This window comes from Thamnophis elegans, chromosome 1, assembly GCF_009769535.1.
Source record: "Thamnophis elegans isolate rThaEle1 chromosome 1, rThaEle1.pri, whole genome shotgun sequence".
Classification (NCBI taxonomy): Eukaryota; Metazoa; Chordata; class Lepidosauria; order Squamata; family Colubridae; genus Thamnophis; species Thamnophis elegans.
In genome coordinates this window covers 42,503,661-42,530,212 of record NC_045541.1, presented here as the reverse complement: position 1 = coordinate 42,530,212, position 26,552 = coordinate 42,503,661, and the positions used below count along the sequence as shown (strand labels likewise).

General features: G+C 43.6%; 1 protein-coding gene across 4 annotated transcripts in view; it reads left to right on the top strand.

Annotated features, from left to right (window-relative positions):
• Window positions 1-475: 475 nt before the first annotated feature.
• KYNU (kynureninase) overlaps window positions 476-26,552 on the top strand; it is a 146,464-nt gene continuing 120,387 nt past the window's right edge. Inside the window, exons 1-3 of one of the 4 annotated variants that reach the window (XM_032211771.1) lie at window positions 476-656; window positions 2,918-3,129; window positions 19,814-20,005. In XM_032211771.1, coding sequence (XP_032067662.1) covers window positions 19,822-20,005 — 184 coding nt within the window. In that variant the 5' untranslated portion in view covers window positions 476-656; window positions 2,918-3,129; window positions 19,814-19,821. Of the gene's footprint in view, window positions 657-2,917; window positions 3,130-8,663; window positions 8,747-19,813; window positions 20,006-26,552 lie in introns of those variants that run through there. The other 3 variants (XM_032211754.1, XM_032211779.1, XM_032211762.1) reach the window with 3 other exon arrangements.

Sequence of the window (26,552 nt, the reverse complement as noted above, 5' to 3'; positions counted from 1 at the left end):
CTGGCTTCTGTAACTGCAGCTCAGACGCGCATTGCTCAGAGGCTTTATAACTTCTACTTCTGCTCCTGCTTGGGTGATAGAGCAAACCACCCCCAGTAAGCCAAATGGACTGTTCCATTTCAGAAAGTAGATAAGGGGTCCGCTTTCTCAATTGCTTCTCTAAATAACTTTTTTAAATTTGCAAGTAGGAAAAGCAGCAGATCCGGGAGGTGGGATAGAAGAACTTGATTCCAAGCCCTTTACTTATGTTCGTGCTGATTTCCCAAATGGAGGGTTTTTTTCATATCGCGAAGAAGTAGTAAATAACGTTACAGTTTCTTCCTATTTTGAAGTGGTACAGCCCACTTTATGACTTTAGAACTTTTTTTTGTCACGTCACTGAATTGCATGTTTAAACCTGGCATATTTTTTTTTGAACCAGAGAAAACGAGGTTTTTTTCAAGCTTGATTTTTCAAGGTTGGGCTCCCCCTTATTTATTCCTAAAAACCTATCCTCTTTTGCTAAGAAGGGATACCTCTTCTTCTAAGTTGCGGTGTAGACGCAGGGGAGTGTTGTTGAGAGTTTAGTTCACATGTTTTACATGCAACGCCTCCTTCCTCTTGCTTAATCCCTCCAGACTTCATTCCAAACTCCTCTAACTGCAGTGAAAATAAGTGTAAGTACCAAAAACTAATTCGTATTTTTTTAAAAATCATTTAGACCAGAAACTCAAAATAGCATACACTATTCTTCCACTTTTCATACCAAAATAGTATGAGATGTGCTACTTGCGAGTGTCTGGGTTGCTATTACATACTAAAGTATTCCATGTTTTGTAAATATAGCGTATGGCCCTTACATGTAATGCAATGCCACTTAGTTTCCACATGGCGAACAATCATGCATTTAAGTCATATTTATTAGGCGGGGCACAGTGGCTGGATTGATACACCAAAACTAAAACGGAGCAATATTATTTATTGCATAATTCCGTTTGTGAAATGACCTAATGTAGGAAAGTGTGAATGTGTATTTGTGGGAATGAGGGATATTCTTAAATATGTCCAAGGGAAGTGTGTCTGGGTGTTTAAAAATGAATGGGCACTTGAATGAGTGGAGGTAGAATTAGCTCTATGTGTATAAAATGAGATTAGTTATCTACTTGTGTGAGAGATTTGTTTGTGGGTGTGTGCATGCATTTAGTAGGCCAACTTCCAAAATCCAGATGTAGCAGCAGGTGCAGCCTTCTGAAAAGCTTGCTTATTCTGATTCTAGTCAGCAGAGAGGGTCATGTTACTCTTTTTTTTCCAGAAATGGAAATTAGAAACCTTTGCCAATCTGTATCCATCCATATGTCAATCTATTGGCATCTGCACAACCTTTGTTAGATTGGTATTCCCCCTTTGAAATCTTTGTTTAGATTATACCATTTACCAAAATTCAGAAAAAGTGAAAGAATTCTGTTTAATATCAACAGGATTGTTTGAGTTGAATTTTATGGCTGGGGATGCTTCTAGGTCAGTTATTCACTTTTCGACCATGAAGCTTCTATCACACTATCATTTCCTATAATTTAGAATTATGTGAACAAAACTGGAAGTGGTTATTCATACTCTAAATTTTCATGGATATTTTTATTTCCTCATGAGGATCTTCCTCATGTCCTGATTAATGGCCTTTATTTGGCACAAAAGTACCGTGTTTCCCCAGAATGCGACAAGGTCTTATTTTCTTTTGCCTCACGAAATATGGCCTTGGGCTTATTATCAGGGAGGGCTTATTGTTTTGGGGTTGCTGGGCAGCTGCTCTCTTGCGAGCGGACTCCCGAAGAGCCGGGCACAGCCTCAGGGGCGAAGCAGCATCCACCTGGCAAATCCCCAAGTCTTCCAGCATCGGCTGTTCTAGCAATGTTCTCTATGGTGGGCCGGCTTCCGGACAGAGAGTCTTCCAGCAGCCAGCCCACCATAGAGAGCACTCCTAGAGTAGCCAATGCTGGAAGATTCAGCAGCCGAGTTTTGGAGTTTGGAAGTTATGCTCGGAGTGTGGTGTTGGTGGTGGTGCCCTGGGAGAGCTGTGCAAGGGCTTGATGAGGCTGGGAGGCATGCTTGCTGGGAGCGGAACAGGCGCTTGAACAACACCCCTTTCCAGCCGGGTAGAGCTGCACTGACCTAGGGGGTATCCTGAATGTGCCAAGCCACAGGAGCTGGGGGTGGGCAGAGCGCCATGTGGATTGGCGCCTTAGTGATACCCCCTAGGTCAGTGAATGGTGCTCTGCCCAGCTGGAGAGGGGATTTGCCGGGCAGCTGCTTTTGAGTGTGGCTCCTTTGCCCCTGAGGCTGTGCCCTACTCTTCAGGAGTCCGCTCACAAGGGAGCAGCTGCCTGGCAACTCCCTGCTCCAGCCAGGGAGAATACCACTCCCCAACCTAGCGGTATCCTGAAGGAGGTAAGCAATGTGAGCACCTTTCCCTCTGGCTCCCACTGCTTGGCGTCTTCAGGATACCGCTAGGTCGGTCAGCGATGCTCTGCCTGGCTGGAGGGTGGAGGGTTATCCAGGGGGTTTATTTTCGGGGATGGGCTTATATTTTTGCCCACATGAAAAATGTGGCAAGGCGTTAGTTTCGGGATAGGTCATATTTTGGGGGAAACACGGTATATTGACACAAATTGTGTCCCAAAGTTCCCTTCGCCATGCCTTAGACCAGGCAGTTTTGCTCCCCCCCCCCCACACACATTTTTTTAATCCTAGTTTTGTAACAAAAATTGGTGGAATCCCTGCTATTCTTTCCCATCCTACCTAGTGTCACCTCTTGGCAGGAAAACCAAACACCAATTGCATTCCTGACTATGTGATGGGGACAGAGATTCAAGCTTTAATTTTTATTATTTATCCTTAATTTGTGCATGCTTTTTACATGATAAGATTGTTGATTTTTCAGGAAAATTGAAAGGTCAATAAGCCTACATCAAACAACTCACAGCCGCAAAGTCTGCCAGAGTGATTGAAGGGCCTGATTTGAAATGCAAAGTAAAGAAAACTGAACCAGATTTCTGTGCCTCTGGATCTTACTTTCCTGAAGCTAGTTTCATCTCCAAATTCAAGCAAAAAGCTGTTTCTCTCTCCTATCACCAACATCACATATGTGTGCATGTATGTCACCTATGCCGTTTTCCTAATTTGAATTTGAATTTGAAAGTTTATTTATAGGCCGCCCTTTTCCCTGGGGGGACTCAGGGCGGCTTACAACTCATGGGAAGGGGATACAAACAATGACACATAAGAACAATACATAATTAAAAAGAACACAACATTCATACCATTCGGGTGGGGGTGGGTTAAATCTTTAGCCCCAGGCCTGACGGGATAGCCAGATTTTAAGGGCTGTGCGGAAGGTCTGGAGGGTGGTGAGGGTACGAATCTCCACGGGGAGATCGTTCCAAAGGGTCAGAGCTACTACCGAGAAGGCTCTCCTCCACGTAGTTGCCAGTCGACACTGACTGGCAGATGGGATTCGGAGGAGGCCTAATCTGTGTGATCTAATTGGTCGCGAGGAGGTAATTGGCAGGAGGCGGTCTCTCAAGTATCCAGATCCACTACCATGAAGGGCTTTATGGGTGGCAAGTAGCACCTTGAAGCGCACCCGGAGATCAATAGGTAGCCAGCGCAGCTCGCGGAGGATAGGTGTTATGTGGGTGAACCGAGGTGCACCCACAATCGCTTGCACGGCCGCATTCTGGACTAGCTGAAGTCGCTGGATGCTCTTCAAGGGCAGCCCCATGTAGAGCACGTTGCAGTACTCCAGCCTAGAGGTCACAAGGGCACGAGTGACTGTTGTGAGGGCTTCCCGGTTCAGGTAGGGTCGCAACTTGCGCACCAGGGGAACCTGGGCAAATGCCCCCCTGGTCACAGCTGACAAATGGTGGTCAAAGGTCAGCTGTGGGTCCAGGAGGACTCCCAAGTTGCGAACCCTGTCTGAGGGGTGTAGTGTTTGACCCCCCAGCCTGAGAGATGGAACACTTGCCAAATTATTGGGAGGGAAACACAACAGCCACTCAGTCTTATCCGGGTTGAGCACAAGCTTGTTAGCCCTCATCCAGTCCCTAACAGCTTCAAGGCCCCGGTTCATCACATCCACCGCTTCATTGAGTTGGCACGGGGCGGACAAATACAACTGGGTATCGTCCGCATATTGATGGTATCTTATCCCGTGCCGCCGAATGATCTCACCCAGCGGTTTCATGTAGATGTTGAATAGTAGGGGGAATAAGACCGAACCCTGCGGCACCCCATATGTTAGGGGCCTAGGGGTCGATCTCTGCCCTCCAACTAACACCGACTGCGACCTGTCCGAGAGGTAAGAGGAGAACCACTGCAAAACAGTGCCTCCCACCCCCACCTCCCGCAGTCGTCGCAGAAAGATACCATGGTCGATGGTATCGAAAGCCGCTGAGCCGTCAAGGAGAACCAGGATGGAGGCGTGGCCGCCATCCCTGGCTCTCCAGAGGTCATCGGTCAATGCGACCAAAATGGTTTCTGTGCTGTAACCAGGCCTGAAGCCGGACTGGAATGGGTCGAGATAACTAGTGTAGATCCCCCCCAGCATTCAAGCTGTTGTACAACATCTGTTGTAAATACAGATAGTCCTTGACTTACAACTGCTTGTTTAATGATTGCTCAGTTACAACAGCACTGAAAAAAGTGACTTTATGGCCATTTTCACGCTTAGCATTACCATTGCAGCATCCCCTTGATCACGTGATCAAAATTCAGAAGCTTGGCAACTGGCCTGTATTGATGAGGGTTGCAGTGGCCATGGGTCATGTGACCCCCTTTTGAAATTTTCTGACATAGAAAGTCAGTGAGGAAGCCAAAGTCACTTAAGAACCATGCTACTACTTTAAAAACTGCAGTGATTCACTTAACAACTGTGGCAAGGAAGTTCATAAAATGGTCATAAAAAGGTCAAATGTCCCACTTATCAACAGAAAGTTTGGATGCAATTGTGGTCATAAATCAAGGATTACCTATAGAAGGATTTTTGGGTAATAAATTTATTGTTCTCTTAGGAATTCATATTCCAGATTTAAGAAGGTTTGATCCAAAGGTCTGATCTCTTATCATAGTCGAAGCCAAAATCAAAATCATGGTGAGGTGGGTGGCAAACTAATTAATTAATTAACTGAGAAAGTGTCATGGGCATTTGGTCTCCAATGATTGGATATATTGCAGATGGTTATTTCTGGCTTCACTGTCCCCAAGGTATTCTTTTAAGTTACCAGCTTGGAAAATTTTATATTGGGAGAAGGAAAGCACCACTTCCAAAGTAGAATAGCTAAAGGTAATTCTGTCCTTTGTCAGAGCACAGTGAGGTTTCACTTATTTTTATTTGTTTAAATATTTCTGTGTAGAAATGTGCTGCGTAATAATCTTGTAAATAAAAATAAAGAAAACAGCCCTCACATTGATACCAGTTGGATAAAGCCAATCACTTATCCTCAGTGAATATTAATTGCAAACCTAAATTGCAACTTAATATATTGATTTACTACATATTAGAAATCTGTAAATCTGCTACCCTCTGCCATTGTATTTCTCCAATTGTTTGTCTAGAGAGGAATATAATTTAGATTATTGAACAAATTGAAATGGGATAGTTATGTGTAGATTATGCCACTTTTAATTCCATATTTTAATAATAGGTCAGTTAAGAAGCAACAATTATTCTCAGTAACATATCTGTTTTTCAATCCAGTGCCCCACAGCCTGTTATTCCAGATGCAGGCAGCATATTGCAAAAATTATTTACTTGCATAACTGACTGTTTGCGGATTAGCTAACTTTGCCAGTACTTAAACAAATGTGGGATTTTATTCTGCACACTGTTAATTAATTTTAATAAAATAGTAGGATCTAATAACACATGCTTTTAAATTCTACTGTCCAGTATCTGAATCTTCTTATCCAACATAGCCCATCTGTGTTGGTCCATAGATGGGCTATAGCTCATAGATTGTTTCAACTTCTACCCTCAAAACGGACATTATAGGGTATTGCACACCAGAACAACTAGACAGAAGGACAGTTTTTCCCCCATACCATCACTCTGCTACACAACTAATTTCCACAACATTATCAAACTATTTGCTAATATTGTATTACTATTCTTCTCATCCTTCCTATTACCTATTTCTTTTTCTACATATAATTATAATTTTGTTGCTTGTATGTTTATGATTTATATTTTATTTAATTTCCTAATATGATTTATGTTGATTGCTTATTTAGTATCCTATGACTATTACTGTTGTATCTTATGATTCATGATTTAGTGTATTTAATTATTTATGATTACTGTGATCCTGATTTACCACATATCGTTTATGTACACTGAGAGCTTATGCACCAAAGACATATTTCTTGTATATCCAATCACACTTGGCCAATAAAGAATTGAATCCTATTCTATCCTATTCTATCCTATTCTATCCTATTCTATCCTATCCTATCCTATCATGTGTTGTATCTTATGATTCTTGACAAATGTATTTGTCTTTTTATGGACACTGAGAGCATATGCACCAAAGACAAATTCCTTGTGTGTCCAATCACACTTGGCCAATAAATAATTCTATTTTATTCTATCCTATCCTGATCCCGATCCTTCCACATTTTCACAAATGCTCTAGAATTTTCTTCCTTGTCCTAGGGCTAGAATCTTGATAGGTCCTACTCCATTCTGTTCCATTCCATTTCTCTCTTCCCATCAATCCATCCAATCTTTAAACCACCATCTCTCTCAAAGTTAGCCAGGTGAGGTCCTCTTCAGTAGCATGTCCTACACATCTGAGACACCCGGCCACCCTGTTCCGACTCTTTTTATATTATTTTACAAGTGCATTCTACCATTCCCCCCTTTTCTGCCTGCCTGCCTGCCTGCTTGCTCTTGCTCTTGCGCTGAGTCACTTGGGTTCCTTATATCCATGACCTTGGCAGAGACTCAAACACTTTCTTTCTGCCAGGCACTTCATCCTGTCAAAAAAGGTTATTTAAATGTATAGCTGGGAAATGTTACTCCTCTCCAGATTAGCATCTTACTTCTGAGCACCTACGCATGAGAAACACCGTTCCTCGTTTTTTAAATATTAGAAAGCACACCTGTGTGTCTTTAGACAATGGCTTTCATGAATATGCAGTTCTCACCTGTCTGGGCTCTGGATATTTATTGTAGAACCCATCAAGTCTTTTTAAAAATATATAGGGCCATTTTCAAATGTGATGTAGGTCACCATTTATTAACCATATGACAAATGTCCATATCATTCCCACTTAATTATTTCCTATTTCTAAAACAGCATTTCTATATAGAATGACTGATCCTTTGAGGGGATTTTTGCCCTTAAAGGCATCTTAGAAACACTCAAACCTAAACACCCTTCCCTTCTCTCCCACACATACTTATAGAATACATGAAATATTTTGTTTCTTGGCTTGTTTAATTTGGACTGCATCTGTTGTGTTAGAAATGGATAATGCTGTAAAAGTGTGGGATATGGAAAGCAGAAGACGAAAAAAATAGTATGACATTAAAAAACAGTGCCTAGGGAAGATACAGTTGAATGGGGTCAGTAAGTGGGTGAAAACGTTAGCTTCTCCTCTCCAACCCCAAAAGTGAGAGAAAAAGCAATTGCTATATTAAAGATAGAGTTCTCTGGTACTTTGTAAATAGAAGATAACCAACAAATATTCTAGATTCCTGAACCTTTGGAAATGTAGAGAGAGAAGGACAGGCCTTGAGAGGGTTTTTTTCAGGCTAAGACAAGCCAACCAACCCTCCTCCATGTGAGACCCATTCCTCCCTCTTGGCCTTCTCTGAAAGGACCTGAAGATGTGGCTCTGCCAACTTGCCTGGAGTCCCAAGGGGCTAGCTGGCTGAGGAATTCTGGGAGTTGTAGTCCACAAGTCTTAAAGCTGCCAAGTTTGGAGACCACTGAAACTACCTCCTCCCTGTGTGCATCTTGCTCCTTTCCTCATCTTTGTTAATTTTTAAATCACTTTATTGATTAATTAAATGTTTTAAAGTTTCACATTGTTGCTTGTATGAGACCCCTTGAGTCATTTCTAGGCAAAACGGATGGAATTGCATGTGGTTCCCATCTCACAGCTTTTCATTTAATCACTGTTTGAAATAACATCACTGAATAAAGGGACTTATGGCTATTTTCACAATAATGTCTATTGCAGCCATCCCCATGGTCACATGATCAAAATTTGGGCACTTGGCAACTGGCATGTATTTTTAACCGTTGCAGTGACTCAGGTCATGTGATCCCCTTAATAGCTGCAATGTTTCATTTAATAGCTAAGCAAGAAAGGTCGAAAAATGGAGCAAAGCCCATTTAACAACTAACTTGTCGAGGACTACCTGCATGAAGTTTAATAAATAAAGTAAAACATCTGAACAAGGCTTCCCTAACTAACATGAAAATGAAAAGAATGAGGCAGTGAGACCTGCAAAATTACAGTACTAAAAGTAGTACTGGCTTACATGGCATTGTTTTCCCAGTCTGGTGTATCTTGATAGGCACATGCAAAAAATTAAGCAAGCTAGAAAAAAACCAAGGCAATAAAAAGTTGGGGGAGGAAGATCAGAGTACAAATGATGAAATAACAAACAGAACACGTCATAAAAAGGGAAGGATAAGCTGGACTTTAATAATAAGGGAGTGAATCAGAATGAATCAGAAACAGTGATTCCTGCAAGTTAAGGGTAAGAGAAAAACCCCTTTCTTAGAAATAAGGTTGCAGGGTGAGGAGAGGCAAAACTTAAGAGTTAGAAAGCAAAATTAAAATAACATGCTTTGTCCCACATAACTCTTCAATAAGCAATGTCAATCTTCCTCAGCCGTACTTGTATGATTTAGTGCATTGGCATCTTGGGTTCACAGAGACATATGCACAATTAATTTTAGTTAGGGAATCAATAATTAGAAAAAAGTGCTTTATATTTGACAAGAAATTTGAATAGTTGTTAGAGGAATTATTAATTGGGGAGGAACTGGAGAGACCTTAATGTTGGTCAATAAGATTTAAGATAATTCATTTACAGAAAAAGCAAAATAAAAATGCACTGGGTTTACAATCACGTGTATTCAGATGTAAGAAAATTCAGTGGAAATTGTAAGATAAAGTAGGAAAAGAAACTATATTGCAATTATTACTTTTGTACCATTTATTTGAAATGGTATATAGTGCTTCCTCTTGAGCATGGGGTTGGACTAGAAGACCTCCAAGGTCCCTACCAATTTTGTTACTCTGTTATTCTATCACTTGATAATCATATACAGTAGTACTTTACTTATCCCTTTCCCTTTAGTGCAAGTTGTCTAAATCTTATTTATTACAATTATTTATCCATAAGAACTGTTTATTTGGCAATGTCACAAGCGGCTGAGTAAAATTTAGAGACACAATTTTTAATGTTTGCATCTTGACATTAAAAATTATTCAATTTTTTATTTTTTTCTTTTGTAAAACCCTTCCTCTTAATAAGTGTGTATTAAAAATTGGATTGATCTTTACAATATTTTATTTTGTACGGGTACATTTTAATCAATAATTTCCATTTCAGCCCTCATAATTGCAATATTTGTGCTTTTAACACTGTATTTCAGAAATGAATATAACCACAAATTTAGATGTAATGAAATTCACTGTTCAGTTGTATAAAATGCAATACTGATAGCAAATGAAATGAATCTGTGGTTCTACATAATGACAGCTTGGGAAAAAAAATCAGTACTCAATCATTTAGTCATTTAAATGCGATTTGCAACAAATTATTCCAGAGTTTTTACATATATATCCATCAGGATGTTCCCTTCTAAGATTATTAGAGTTATGCAGAATTCAGAAAATGAAACAGCCCAAAAACTCAAAGGAGTAAGATAAATAAAATGAAATTTAGCTAAAACAACTTTATTCCAATACCGTTCAGTACTTCTCTCTCCATTTACAAGTAGTCTTCGACTTACAATTTTTTGAAGTCACAACGGCACTGAAAAAAGAGACTTATTTTTCACATGACTGTTGCAGCATCTGCATTTGCTGCATGATCATAGTTCGGATGCTTGGCAACTGGCATGTATTTATGACAGTTGCAGCTTCCTGGAATCATGTGATTGCTTTGTGCAACCTTCTGAGAAGCAAAATCAATGAGGAAGCCTGATTCACCTTACAACCATGTTAACTAACTTAACAATTGCAGGGATTCACTTAACAGTTGTGGCAAGATAGGTCATAAATGGGGCAAAACTCAATTGTCTCAGCAACAGAAATTTTGGGCTCTGTTACGGCCCTAGATCAAGGCTTATTTGTAATTTAATCTTCACAAACTCCACATATCTCTCTATACTTTGTGTCAGGGTTCCGACCAGAGCCCTACTTAAATCATGAGCCTCGAGCCAAACTTCAAAAGAAATCCAGTTATTAGGAGCTTTATGTCGGCACGTTCCAAGTGAAGCCAATTCACTCCTCGGCTCTGGCCCTGTTCCCCCTCCCCCCAAGGTGTGTCGTCAGTCACATTCCCCAATGAAGCAACTTCACAGGTTGTACAAGTCCCTCCCTCCGGCCACTGTGGGACTCCGTGGAGATGGCCTTGACATAGAGATGGGTGGAATGTGCTTTTGTTTTGACTGAAATGCAATTCCCTCAAAGCTGTGAGGCTCGGTTCCTTATCCCCCTGCCTATGGCAACTTGAGAGCAGGTCAGGAATGCTTTGCGAGTTGACACTTTGGTTTTTGGTTTTTTAAACTTCTCTTTCTGAGAATCGCAGCCAATCCATCCAACTACAACTTTTTTTTATCCTTTTCCTTTTGACCCATTCACTCTTTGAGGTTTTTGGTTTTGCAATTTGTTTTTCATTTTCCAGAGTGGGAGGAGGGAATGGTCACATGTGGTTTTATCACAGCCTGATTGGTCCAAGACTGAGAGGAAATCTATAAAAACTGGTGCCTATCCACTGTTAGCCCAGATTCTCTCTCAGTCTGGTCTAAGTTCTGTAGAGTAGTTTGGTAGGATTCTGTTTTGTTTTTTGGGTGAGTTTTTATTCAATCTGGTTTCTATTTGGCTCATTGGGCACTTTAAATTCCTTTACAAATCCTAAATTGTTCTGCTGCGGCCCCAAGGGACAGATTTCTGCCTCGGGCGGCTGGAGGAGGGCCCTGTGGGGCAGTTCTCTCTCCCCCGCAGGCCAGGAGCTTCAGCCCGATCCCCGGGGTGCCAGCTCCTTATCGGCTGCTTAGAAGCAGCCTCGTTTAAAGCAGCAGCGTCAGGAACGTCTCCGGAACCTCGTGGAGCGCACGGCTCGCCCGCTTCACAGCTGATCGTTCCAGAGCAGCTGCCAAGCCACGAGCTCTCTCTAAACTGCTGTGGGGAAGAGCGGGGGTGAGGAGAGCGTGTGTAGGTGCCGTGTGGCTCTCCCCGCTTCGAAATTATGCGGCGCCGGCTCCATGAGCACAGCTGGGCATCTGAACTTTTGGGAGCGGTGTTTCTCCCACGCACGGAGTTCCGGTGGCCATTTTGGGGGCTGCCACGTGCGAGAGGCCTTTCGATTTAAAACGCGGTCAGTGCAGGCCTAGCACGAGGCCTTCAACCCAGATTCCCCACAGGCTTTCAGGCCCTGGTTTCCGGTGGGACTTTAGAGGCCTGGTTCCTGCTCCCTTCGTCGGACACGTGAGTGGGGAATGGACGAGGGAGCAGAGATGCCCCAGGGCCAGGTGGCAGGCCCCACTGGGAGTGAGGAGGCCTTGGATCAGACGGGGGGGCTCTCCCCCAGGGATCCCTACCCACTAGGCGCCCTTCTCGATCCTCTACTAGGGAGGAAGCCAGGCGTCATAGGGCACTGGAGAAGACTTTTGCCAGGGCAGAGAGACAGGCCCAGTCCTCCAGGCCTGCGCCCAGAGACAGATCCAGATCTCCCCTTGGGCCTATGTCCGGCAGGTCTTCCCTTAGGGGGTTTAGCCCGGCATCTTCCTCTAGCTCCAATGTTATTTAGATGATGTCTTAGTTCAGGCGGGATCCCTGCCTCAGGCTGTCTCAGATCTTCGGCTTACCATTCGGAGCCTTCAGGCCCTGGGGTTCTCGGTGAACTTCGACAAGAGCCATCTTACTCCCTCCACTCGCATCCTGCATCTGGGGACAGTCATAGATTCCAGGTTGGGGGTGGTGCGTCTGTCTCAGGAGAGGCAGGTAAGCCTCCGTCGTCTGGCGGCAGGCGTTTGCGCAAAGCGGTCCACTTCCATCCTCTCTCTGTCATAGTTGTTGGGCAAGATGGTCTCTTGCATCGGGATTGTTCCGTGGGCCAGGCTACATCTCCGGCCCCTTCAGTGGGAACTCATCCCCTTTCAGAGGGGATGCCTGAGCAATTCTCTTCGGACTCTCTGCATCCCGGTGGGAGTCCGTGCCTCCCTGGCGTGGTGGCTTTCCCCGGCCATTCAGCGGGGGTGTTGTTTCTGGGAGCCGAACAGGGTGACCGTCACCACGGATGCAAGTCTGTTCGGGTGGGGGGCTCTGGTGGGCTCTCGGATGGCGCAGGGCAGATGGACGGCCACGGACCTCCGCCACAACATCAATTGGCTGGAGCTGAAGGCTGCGCGGCTGGCCCTGAGTCACTTCCGCTCCTCGGTGGAGGGGCGCCACGTTCTCCTCCTGACAGACAATGTTGCCACCAAGGCACACATCAATCGTCAGGGCGGGACCCACTCGAGAGCTCTCTGGCTGGAGGCTCTGCGGTTGGGGTCCTGGGCGGAGAAACACCTGCAGTCCCTGGTGGCGGAGCACATCTTGGGGCTCTCCCAACATCCAGGCGGACTGGCTCAGTCGGGCGACTCTGGACAACGGCGAGTGGCAACTCCACCCATCGCTGTTCCGGAAGATCTGTCGACGATTCAGGCCCCCTCAGGTGGACCTGTTTGCGTCTCCCGAGAATTCCCAGCTTCCGCGGTTCTTCACCCGTTTCCAGTCCAGTTCGGTGGAGGGCACAGATGCCCTCAGGAGCCAGTGGCCCCCGGGCCTTCTCTATGCCTTTCCCCCCATTCCACTCATCCCGGGGACCGTCAGGAAGGTGGTGGCGGAAGGAGCCTTGGTCATTCTGGTGGCCCCGTTTTGGCCGAGGAGGCCCTGGTTCGCGGACCTGGTACAGCTGTCGGTGGCTCCTCCATGGAGAATTCCGCAAGGGGAAGTGGTCTTGCGGCAGGGGGCTCTGATTCACCCGGAGCCTCAGTGGCTCCAGCTGACCGCGTGGCTCTTGAACGGAGGCTTCTGAGGGGGGCTCATCTGTCTTCCGGGGTCATTCGCACCATCGAGGCGGCCCGGCGGCCCTCGACGACCCGCATTTATAACTCCACCTGGGCGGCTTTCGTCCGATGGTGCTCTCCCAGAGGCATTCCTCCCGATAGGGCCACCATTCCCAACGTCTTGGATTTCCTTCAGAAAGGTCTTGAGGACGGGCTTTCGCAGAACACCTTGCGTTGCCAGGTGGCGGCTCTGTCTTCGGTCTTGGGGGGGCGGGATCTTCTTCCCTTTCCCAGTTACCCCTGATCAAACTTTTCCTTAAAGGGGCGGCAAATCTCAGGCCTCCCCCCGTTCACAGGTTCCCCACGTGGGATCTTCCCCTGGTCCTCAGGGCATTGACGGGAGCTCCGTTTGAACCCCTCTGTTCTGTGCACCTGCGATTCTTGTCGCTGAAAGTAGTTTTTCTGGTGGCTATCACTTCCGCCCGGTGTATCTCTGAGCTGGGCGCCCTGTCCTCCAGGGACGACCTTTGTCATTTTCACCAGGACAGAGTGGTCCTTCGCCTTGACCCAGCCTTCGTCCCGAAGGTGAATACTCCCTTTCACAAGGCCCAGGAGATCGTCCTGCCCGACTTCTGCCCAGGCCCGGCCAATGACAGGGAACACCTCTGGCATCGGTTAGATGTCCGCCGCGCTCTGCGGATCTACCTCCGGCGGACCAAGGATGTCCGCAAGTCAGAGGCCTTGTTCGTCTCCTAGCCCGGGTCGCTGGGTTCGAGGATGTCTTCGGCTACCATTGGCCGTTGGCTGCGTCAGGCCATTTCAGAGGCCTACGTGGTCTCGGGGCTTCTGGCCCCGTCAGGGATCACGGCTCACTCCACCAGGAGCGCCGCAACCATGGCGGCGTGGGCCACGAGGGCCCCGTTTGAGGACATCTGCCGTGCGGCCACCTGGGCTTCCCCGACCTCTTTCATCCGGCACTATCATCTGGATGCCTTTGCGTCGGCGGACGCGTCCTTCGGTCGGAGAGTTCTGCAGGGGGTGGCGGCTGAGGCTCCCCTTGGGCCCTAGTGTTTCTTTCCCTCCCTGGGACCTTAGCTTGGGTATGTCCCACATGTGACCATTCCCTCCTCCCACTCTGGAAAAAGGACGTTGGTCTTACCTGAACTATTTTCTGAGGGGAGGAGGGAATGGTCACGACCCGCCCTGAGTTCTGTCAATTGGGGCCAAGGGGAGGGCCCGGGCGTTCCCGGGGTTTGTTGTGTTCTTTTTTTTTGTCGTTTCAGTTGTACCGTTCATGTTCGAGAATCTGGGCTAACAGTGGATAGGCACCAGTATTTATAGATTTCCTCTCAGTCTTGGACCAATCAGGCTGTGATAAAACCACATGTGACCATTCCCTCCTCCCCTCAGAAAATAGACGTTCAGGTAAGACCAACGTCCTTTCTCTTTGTGATCAAGCCATCTCAGTATATTGCTTTATTGATAGTCCTTTATTTTTGCATATAAACCATTTTCACTGTGAATTCATTCATTCTTGACCCTATTTCTTCTCATTTGACCATATACAGTATAGTTAAGTAGCCCTTTGCACTTTATTCAACTCAGTGCTTATTGATCTTCATTGTTGATTCTAATGTTTCTATGCCTGTTGTCATTATTTTGATTTTCATTACACTTAATCTTAAACCGATATTTTAACAGTATTCCTTAAATTTCCTTACAGAAGCATGACAATAAAATGGAGTTGCTAACTGGTTGAATATAATAATGGAAAGACAACTAAATAAAGCCCAAACTATATGGAATGTGGATAAATATGAAACTGACATGGGGAGGTTGTAAAGCAGAGGTTTGCCATTTACTTTTATACATGATGATTAAACTGAGTGGCTGGAAACGACAACAGAGGACAACTAAGCATGGGTTAAAATATATGAAACATGGATATACATAGAACTTTTAAGATGATGAAATAAAGTGAGATGTTTACTGTTTGTTATTCTATACAATAGATTAAGGGAATTGAAATGAATATTGAACAGTGAGGTTTGCCATTTATAGACAACTAAAGGTAATCTAATCCAAGACATGGAAAAATTGGAGAGGGAACATGAAATACACTTATAACGGGAAACTATTGAGACTTAAAGGCAGAATTACCAATTGGGGGCGTGTAAGGATGTATAATTATACAAAGATAATGATGAGAATAGCCAGGAATTGTAACCAGGTCTATGCATTTTACATGGGAAACTGAGCTGACATTAATTCTGTTGTCCACATTGTTTATTTCTTTAGACATTTAGTTTGGCTGCCCATCTATCTGAGAAACTCTGTATGGTGAACATAAAAACTGAGACATTCATTAAAAGAAAAAAAATCAAGTAAAAGTACTTTGAGAGTCAATAAAAAATATGAAGCTATTAGATATATCTATTCCAGATCATCATTCCTATCTCTCGTGCCTAGGGGAAAATCTAGGTCTTTATGGCTTTGCTACAGGCCAGTAATTTTGCTGGTGGCTAAGAAAAAATAACTGCTGCTAAATTTGTGTACAGCATTTGACACTCTTGATTATAAAAGTCATGTATTGTCTGAGTTAATTAGCTATGTGTAATAAGGTTTCTCATTGTTTTTAATCTATGTTTCTTATTACTCATTTTCAATGAAGTAGAAGAGTCTCTACGTACTCTCATCTCTTTCGGTTATTTGATGGATCGTTTATATTTATTTGTTTATTTATTTAATTTTTATGTCACTCATCTCTCCTACATGTTGACTCTGGCAGGTTATGTTGTTGCTCAGAGTCTAGTATTAAATCTACTCTTGTTTACTTGCACACATTGTTGGGTTTTTAAAATTTGTTTCATTTTCAGATCTATGTTGATATTCAAGTTTATTTTGCCTTTGCCTTGAATGACCCAGCAGAGTGTTCACTTTTTTAAATAGCAAACTTGCAATTCCATTTTATTGAGTTCAAAGACTGCGGAGTTGAAAGACTGAGCTTTTTCTTCCCTTTCTCTCTTTTACCTTCCTTTATTTCTTTGCTCTTAAGCACTGTTAATTGCAAGTATTTTGTGTGGTATGTAATTTTGCAGTTTTTACTTATGAGAAACTTACTTTAGAACTTTTGATGAGTAAAGTTACAATAACGTGAATTTCTTTTGTCTTTTGCATATTTAAAATATCATCTCTTAATTTGGAAATATCAAAGCAGTTAGACCTCACTTTGATGATGTCCCTCATAGATGGCTGCAATAGTTGAGCATGCCTTCCTAATTTTCCGCTTTCTCCTGCTCTGTATCCAAATGTTGCAATTAGTGTGGTTCTAGATCTCCCCTAGCTTATCCCTATCTCTTTTTTTGTCCTTCCCTACATTGGTGGAAGTTTTCGGTAATTAATCAGTTTAAATTACTGGTAAATAACTAGACTTCTGGGTCATACATATGGGAACATCCAGTTATTGGAATAACTTAAATACAGTTCATGTTCCTGTATACTTAGCTTGATAATGCAACTATGGTCTTAGATTTTCTGGAATCAAATGTCTATATGTCTAGAACACTGTTGTCAAACTTGATTTCCTTGAGGGCTGCACCAGGGTTGTTTGACCTGAGGGACCAGGGGTGTGGGTATGGCTGGGGTGGGCATGGTCAGCTCAACAACATTAATCAAGACTCCGTTTTTGGCCGTGACGGCCTCCTGCAGCCCTCTGCCAGCCAGCACCCTGCACGCCGGATTTGCAGTTTTTTGGCCTGCAGGTGTTCAGTTGACACCCCTGGTCTAGAGGCTCTAATAAAGCTTTTTGCAGAAATATTTTTGGCCCACGTTATTTACCACATGTGTATTAAAATTATGTTAGGAAATGTTTCTATTGGTTATTGTACTGTACTAAGATTATCATTCTGGTTTATTGCAGTATTGAATATATATTCATAGATTTTCACGGGTGTAGGTATGCTGGTCTTGTTGTATTTGGGTCTTTTCCCATGTAAGATTGAGATTGTCTTGGCAACGTTTTGGCGAGGTATCGCTCGCCATCTTCAGGCTGATGTTTTGGGCTTAAAACATGGTCGAAACTGCCGTCTTTCTATAAATTTTGGTGGAAGTGTGTGGAGTGCTGGCTTTGTTTCAGTAAGTGGATTGATTGGTTGTGTGGTTGTATCATGATTGGTAGATTGGTGCTGGCTGTGTGTCCGTTGTTGTTTTATGTTGTAACGGCTTGGGTGGTGGGTGAGGTTTGTTTGTTGACTAGGGCTGGTTTCCAGATGTCTGGTAGGCGGGCGGTATTGTCACGTTTATTCATGTTGTGGGGGTGTTCCTGTATTTCGATAGCTCCCATAATTATTCTCTTGTTGAAGTGTTCTGTTTTGGATTAATTTGGTTCCTTTAAAATTAATTTCATGTCCTGTAGCTTTAAGGTGCTGGAAAAGGGAGTAAGTTTTTTCTTTTTTTTCTTACTGTCTTCTTGTGTTCTGCGACACATGCATTTATTCTCCTTTTTGTTTGTCCTATGTATGTTGCAGGGCAGATTTTGCATGGTATTTCATAGACTCCTTTGTTTTCTAGCTGGATTTTTTTCTTTGGGGTTTCTTAAGATGTTGGCTATTTTTTGGTGAGTGTTGAAGGCTGTCTTGATATTGTGTTTGTGGAGAATTTTGCTGATTTTATCTGTGGTGCCTTTTATGTAAGGGAGAAGGGCGATGCAGTTATCCTGTTCCATGTCTTGGTTTTTTGAGGGAATCTCCCTTTGAATCAGGTTGGTAATTATTTTTCTTTGGAACCGTTGGAGATTAATACGTTTGTGAGAGTGTGTAATTCAGTTTTCAGGTGGTCTTTGTTGGCTAGGCATTTGGTTCTGGAGATGAGGGTCTTGGCTACAGAGTTGATTTGTGCAGGGTGGTGATGTGCATTTAAGTAGCGGTTGGCGTTGTTTTTTTTTCCCGGTAGATGGTGTGTCCTAGGGAGCCATTGGTTTTTTTGTAGGTTAGGACATCCAGAAAGGGAAGTTGGTTGTTTGCTTCTATTTCCATAGTGAATTGTATTTTGGGGTTTAGGCTGTTGAGATGTGTGACGAAGTCGTCCAGTTTTTCTTTCCCATGTGGCCAAATCACAAAAGTGTCATCAACATATCTAAGCCAGAGTTTGGGTTTGTGTTTAGATTTATATAAGGTGTTAATTTCAAAATGTTCCATGTATAAATTTGCGATGACGGGTGAGAGGGGTGATCCCATGGGTGCTTCTTCTATCTGTTTGTATCTTTGTCCATTATGGATGAAGTATGTGTTGGTTAGGCAGTGGTTGGTCAGGTCCGGGATGTGTTTAGGGGGGGTTGTGTTTGTTCTGGAAAGCTGTCAAGGCTTCTTTTATAGGCACTTGGGTGAAGAGGGATATTACATTTTTTAACTTTTTAACTTTGAACGGTTGGTAAATGAACTATTGTAAGTCGAGGACTACCTGTAGTAATTAGTAAAAATTAAAAGTACAAAGTAATATTGAGACTGCAACTATGCCAGTCAACAATACTCGCTGTTTCTAAGCAACATTCTGATCATCAAAACCAAAAATCAAAGGTTTTTTTTCTGTTTTTATGAACACAAAATCTAGAAGTGGTCTCCAAGTGGAAAACCATTCTTTTGGTTCGGGAAGGAGCATCGATGCCTCCGAAAGCCTGTGATGCTCCCAATCTGAACAGTGAAGCTTCTCTTAAGGGTTGGCAGTTCAGTGATTCGAATCCCTACCACCGTGTAATGGAGTGAGCTCCTGTTACTTGTCCCAGCTTCTGCCAACCTACAGTTTGAAAGCATGTAAAAATGCAAGTAGAAAAATAGGAACCACCTTTGGTAGGAATGTAACAGCGTTCTGTGCGCCTTCAGCATTTAGTCATGCCGGCCACATGACCTCAGAGACTTCTTCGGACAGCGCTGGCTCTTTGGCTTTGAAACTGAGATGAGTACCGCCCCCTAGATTCGGGAATGACTAGCACATATGTGCGAGGGGAACCTTAACATTAACCTTATGGAAGTCTGAGATTGCCCATCTGTAGTTATTCCTTCCAATCTATATATTTCTATATTCTTAGCTTCTGTAAATGAAGATGCCAAGGAGCATAAAGGCGGCTTGAGCTTGAAAAACGTCAGTTTAAATGTGGTGATACACCTGCTATTTTCAGGAGCACAGATTGTGGAAGCAATCATGCTGCCGGCAGCTTTCCGAATCCGCAAGTGTGAACAACACTATAGAATTTGTTACTGCTGTTGAAGCAGTGGTAGAACAGAGAAATTGCTGATATAGAGCTTTATGGGGGAAAGATTATATTTAAAACTAATAGCTTCAAGGCTACAGCAGTCTGCTGCCTTGAAAAATGCTGGAATTGAGAGTTTCTCACTTTTCTCTCACACTGCTAAGCTTTTCATTTTTAAAAGCTTGTAGTTGGCTGCTCATACATAACTATAATCTTCACATCAGACATTAGCCCATATGCATGACATAGTGTCTAAATGGAGATTTCTTTCTCTCTCCCTTTGTCTCTCTGTCTTTAGAATGAGAAATGTGTTCCTTGAAAATGGATCTGCCTTCTCATGTCTCACCAGCAAGCATTATAGAAACAATTGCTTTCGAACTAGCGTGCAGTCCGGTAGATAAGAAAGTCGCTCTGCACTTAGATGAAGAAGATGAGCTAAAACACCTTCGTGAATGTTTCCACATTCCCAAAGTGACGGATCTGCCTCCAAGTAAGAAGTGCAATTATACTAAGGTGGCTTTGTGGGGTTTTTGCATGCTACCTTGTAAATCCATGGGAATCATCGCTGCTTCACAGAGCAAAGGAGCTCTGGCATCCACCTCTCTGAACCCAGCGTGTTCCTTGCTTTGCTAAATCAAGACCTCAAGTTGAATACTTTATGTTCTCACGTCTGTCTTGAACAAAACGAATGAATACACTGCAGCCCTTGTATAGTGCTTATGCTGTCACTCAGCCTCCCTGAACAATATAGTACCTGATTGAAAATTGTAGGCAAGAGCATATCTTAATAGGTTTTTGCTGCTTGGATTTAGTACTTATTGTACATTAAAAAAAAATAAAACCCTCAAGCCTACAGGCTTTGCTTTCTTGTTGTTGTTAATTGTTAGAATCCATCAAGATCTTCCATATAAATGTCTGGAATGAGAGCAATCTAAAAGGAATAATTATGCTAGGATAGTTGACCTTAATGGTTAATTAAATACAGATTGATCAATTAAGACAATGTTCTTGATTAATTTTATAAAATCCCCTTGGTACTTAGAAGTATATATTTGAAGTACACTTATATTGTACAGCTCCTTTCGTTGTACAGCTGAAAATGTTTCATCTAATATGATGTTTGTTGTAACTGTTTCACATCTAAAATTTAGGAGTAATTGCAAAGAGAAAGAGAGAATATATTAATAGTAAAATACTTGATTACAATCAATACAATCAATAAGAATAAAAAAATTTAAATCTGGTGACAGGCCTGTTGTTACTCTTAGGAATTAAATATTTGTAATGGCTTCCATTCCATTCATTTGAAAAATATCTGGTAAGGGGTATTCAGGGAAGAAGATTCTCAAATAATTTCACTAATTCAATGTTTCTCAACCTTGGCAAAATTAAGATATGTAAACTTCAACTTTCAGAGTCCCCCAGCCAGCAGCCTTTGGAGTTTAAGTCCACACGTCTTAACGTTGCCAAGGTTGAAAAACACTGCTCTAAACCAATCTGAAGCCGAGAAAATGAACCACCTCTCATCAATATTCAGTATTTAAAGAAATGTCATTCATTATTTGAGAATGTAGGATACATCTGAATAGAGGCATGAAGATTACCATTAAATGGCTTTATATTACTTATTACATTTTAAAAATAGTAATGTTTTTTCATGTATTATTTCATTCCATCATTTTGTGATTAATGTTTTTTTAAGAAAAGAAAAATGTCTGCAAAATTTACATTTGCTACCATTCACATCTTTTTTTTATAATATGCAAGTATTGTGAAGAACACTTCCTAGGTTATACTTTAACAATATATACTAATTTACTATGCACATTATGTGGGCAGCCTATATGTAGACACACAGACATGTAGATAGTTAACTTTCTCACTTTTTGGGTACATCTTTCCCAAATAGATAATATTTTATGGTGGTGGCAGTTGTAGATTGGTTATCTTTTTGTCAACCTACAGTATATCTCTATGCAGGCTGTTATACTCCCCTAGTTTTGAGCGAGGGACATGCTTTTCCCCCAAGCTTTGTTTATATTGCAGGGATCAAATGAGATAACTCCAATGCAGGGGTGAAATCAATTTACCTTCACTACCAACTCGCAAATGTGAGCACATGTGCCACCTCCGCGCATGTGCAGGACCATCTGCATATGCTCACAGTGTCAAAAACAGGACGTAATGACGTCCAGGTGGGTGTGCAAAGCCTCCCGCTGCCACCACTACCTGTTCCCCCCAACCAGATAGAACCAGCTGAACTGCAGCACTGCTCCAATGCCACTTTGCAGTATAATTCCTAGTTCTGAATGATTTTCTTACTTGGATAGAAGCCATTGTGGCATAGTGGTTAGAATGCAATATTGCAGGTAAACTAATTACTCACATCAGGAGTTCAATTCTGAACAGCTCAAGGTTGACTCAGCCTTCCAAGGTTGATAAAATGAAGACCCAGATTGTTGGGGGCAAGAAGCTGACTCTGTAAACCGCTTAGAGAGGGGTATAAAGCACTGTGAAGTGGCATATAAATCTAAGTGCTATTGATATCTCTGAAGCTATGTAAGTGCTGGTAAATGTTATGGAGCAGAAAGATCTCATGTGACCTGAAACACATTTGTGAATGAGAGACACAGTCCGTTCACATACCTCCATCTCTATCTCTATACCTATACCTATATCTACTGTATCTGTATCTATATTTCTATATGTCTGTATATATCTTTTGAGAAGGAATCAGGCTTTCCGTCTTTTGAGGTAGACTTTAACAAGTCTTGCAGAGGAAAATAGGAGAGTCTACTGAAATGTGATGAATTTTACATTGGCGCTTTAAAATATATGTTCTTCAGGGCAACAGCTCAGATTAGCCAATGAATTGGTCCCTTCCTTGTTTTTATTCAGCTGTATAGTTTTTCCAATTATAAAATTTTCAGATTAACATTTTCTTAGTTTAACTGGAAGTAAAGATATTCGTTTTGGCTGTGAAAAAAACTTCGACTAATTCTGATTAATGATTTTAGCAATTTAGTCAAGAATGGATAAGTGTTGCAGATGTAAAATGTAAAGTCACATAGTATTTCTCTGCTATCCTAATTCAAGGTTCACATTTGGTTTTGTTCTCGCTCTATCTCTTCCTACCTACCTACCTACCTACCTACCTACCCACCCTCCCACCCACCCACCCACCTATCTACCTAGAAAGCTGTTAAATAGACATCTATAAAGCATTCCTTATAATCACTTTACCATGGCAGTTTCAAAATTAAGCAAGCACCTTTGCTAAGTCAGGAGAGGCATTCTTTGTCGTCGTCCCCCCTTGTCCTTGTCAACAACTACCCTAGTATACTTTACAAAGAGATAATTACTTATTAACAGAATACAGATCGTGATAGTAAATATTGAAGAAGAGAATGGCAAGAGCAAACATAGTTGCTTCTGGGTTGCATATACAGCCCTTCTCTGTGCTAAGCATACAAATAATACTGTTATGGTGAAAGTTTCAGAGAAAAGGCAATTTTTCCCCAAAATTCAGCATTGCTTTGTAGATGTATTATTTGCACAAGCAAAGGAAAATTGCAGAAATTGCTCATATTTGCTTGCATGAGCACAGTATATGTAACATAGACATAGAGCACTAACAATACTTGCATGGTAAGAAAAAAAAGTCAGAAAGATCTGTTTTTCTCCTAGGCGCTGCTTAGAGTGTCCAAGCATGGATTAACTTCAGTTTGCTGCCCAAGGACTGAATTTAAATATTGTGTAGCCACGCCTCCTGCTCCCCTCAGAAGCTCAGTTTTAAAAAACTAAGTCGTCCTAAAAGAACGCAGTTGGGGAGCTCCAGTTCTTGGAGAGCAAGTTGGACTCTCCAAAGAGTTTACTGTAGCCTCTTTTCTTATTTTTGCGTTTAGTGTGTTGATTAGGAAGCATTAGGTTTTTTATTTTTCCCCTTGGATTGAAAGTTTCCAACCGCTCCTTTCGCAGAGCCAAGTAACCATCACCGGTTGCCTCCCATTGAGGGTCGGCTACAGCTTTATGCTGACCAGTAGGAGGAGATAATGATGGACGCTTGGGTACTGAACACGATCTGTCATGGCCTTAACTTAGACTTCCTTTCCCTTCCTCCCTGGACCTTCATCCGCTGCCCTCTCCCGAAATCGACTCACAAGCGACAATTGATGCAGGCGGAGATCCGGCATCTACTGGACATAGCGGCCATAGAGCAGGTGCCCCGGGGTCAAGAGGGCAGAGGATTCTACTCAATCCTCTCTAGTTCCAAAAGCCTTGGGAGGGGTGAGAGCCACACTTGACTTCAAGAAACTCAACATCCATATAGCATACAAGCGCTTCAAGATGCAATCACTCCAGACCATCTTGGGTTGCATCAGGCAGGGTGACCTCAATCAATCTGAAGGAAACGTACCTGCACATTCCCATTCATCCAGTGCATCGCAAGTTTCTGAGGTTCCAGTTTGCAAACCAGCATTACCAATACAAGGCTCTTCCCTTTGGCCTATCATCGGCACCCAGGACGTTCACCAAACTTCTGGCTGCTGTCGCTTCACATCTCAGATCTCGTCCAGTAAGGATCGTTTGTTACCTGGACGACATTCTATTAATGTTGTCATCCAGGCAGCGGGCATGGTAGGATCTCAACACCACCATCCATGCACTACAGCAACACGGGTTCTCCATCAATCTGGAGAAGAGTCACTTGGAGCCTACCTCCAGGATTCAACACTGGGCACTGTGATCGACTCCAGAGACTGCAGGGTCTTCCTCCCACAGGAGCGGAGGGACAGTATCACATCCCTTGTATGCCAGATCAGGAAATCCAGGTCAGCACCTCTAGTGACTCTATCTCAGCTACTGGGGAAGCTGATCACGTGCATCACTGTAGTTCCGTGGGCATGGCAGCATGCATGAGAATTTCAATGGTTTCTTCTTCACATGCAGCAGCGCAAAGCCAGCAACTCCATGAGGGTGATCAGCATTCCCCCAAGAGCAATTCGGTCGCTTGGGTGGTGACAATCCTCAGCACTAATGAGGGGGTCCCTCTTCAAGGAACCAGAGCGCCTGGTCATAACAACAGATGCCAGCTTATATGGCTGGGGCACCCACCTATAGACACATGTGACACAAGGCAGATGGTTGCAGGCAGAGCTTGCCCACAACATAAACAGAGCCGCCAGACTAGCCCTGCGCCACTTCCTTCGATTCATCGAGGGCCATCATGTCCTCATTCTGACGGACAACATCGCCACCAAGGCCTACATCAATCATCAGGGGGGGGAACTTGATCAACAGCCCTGATGCCCGAGGTGGAGGACAATGGACAGGGTGCTACCTCGAATCCTTGAGGGCAGACCACATCTCCGGGGAGGACAACGTGACAGCACACTGGCTGAGCAGAATGACCATCAGCATCTCAGAATGGCAGCTCCATCCATCTCTGTTCTACCAGCTGACACAGAGATTCGGTCTTCTGATTTTAGGCCTATTTGCCAGTCCCGAGAACACTCAGCTTCCCCGGTTCCTTTCAAGATTCCAAAGGGACGGACGCTCTTCGATGCCATTGGCCTCCGGGATGGTTGTATACGTTCCCGCCCCTTCCACTGATACCTCAAGTGTTCAGGAAGATCCTACTGGAGGGCCCTGAGGTATTGCTCGTCGCTCCGCACGGGCCGAGGAGGTCCTGGTTCACCGACCTTGTCAGTCTGTCAGTGACCAAGCACTGGCACATTCCTCAGGAGCAGATCTCCCTCAGACAGGGGGCCATCCCTCGCCCGGACCCTCAATGGCTTCAATACACCATGTGGCACTTGAGGGGGAGCTCCTGAGGCAGGACAACTTCTCTGACAAGGTCATCCACACCATCCAGGCATCCAGGAGACCTTCTACTGTGCGGATCTAAGATGCAACATGAACCAGCTTCTCCTCCTGGTGTCACTCCCATCACATCATTGCTACAGCTGCGACAATTCCGCAAATCCTGGACTTCCTCCAGGAGGGCTTTGATAAGGCCTTGCCCTCAACACCCTTCGGAAACAGACGGCGGCCCTGGCCACCATCTTGTCCAGAGACGATTCTCAACTGCTCAGCAGACATCCAAGGGTTCACAGTTTCCTGAAAGGGGCTACCAACCTATGCCCTCCGACGGTACACCGTTACCCAACTTGGGACTTGTCAATTGTCTTGCAGACTCTAACATTGCTGGCATTTGAACCAATTCGCTTGGTTAGTCTACGGCATTTGTCATTCAAAACTGCCTTTCTCATAGCTATCACCTCAGCGTGCAGAATTTTGAAACTGGCTGCACTCGCCGTTAGAGAGGACCTTTGTATTATACATTTGGTCATTCTGTGATTGGATCCAGCATTTCTACCAAAAATTAACAACTTATTCCACAAAACGCAGGAGGTGATCCTCTCCGACTTCTGCCGGCACCCCAGTCATCCCAGAGAGTGTGTCTGGCACAAACTGGATGTGCGCCGCACTGTGCGGGTTTACAAAAAGAGGACAGTCTCCTTTCGCAAGTCGGAATCGTTCTTCATTTCATTCCATCCCACTTCAATGGGCAGAAAAGTATCATCTTCCATCATAGGTCGTTGGCTACGCGCATGCATCAAACTGGTTTATGAGCAACAATTCAGGCCTGCGGTTCAGCGGTTCAAATCTCACCGGCTCAAGATTGACTCAGCCTTCCATCCTTCCGAGGTGGGTGAAATGAGGACCCAGACTATGGGGGCAATATGCTGACTCTGTAAACCGCTTAGAGAGGGCTGAAAGCCCTATGAAGCGGTATATAAGTCTAGCTGCTATTGCTATTGCTACTGTGCCAAAAGAAGATGATTTCCTCTAGTTGATTGATATGGATGACTTCTTTCAGACATGCCTGCTACTTTTGTTTGCTCTTTTTTTCTTTTTCTATGACATGTCCTTTTGCTCTCTTCTCTAAAGTGGAATTGATTGTTACGATGAGTATTACCATAGCTGACAATAATAGCTAAGCACCAGTAAATCGAGAGGGTTGTAAGCTAGAC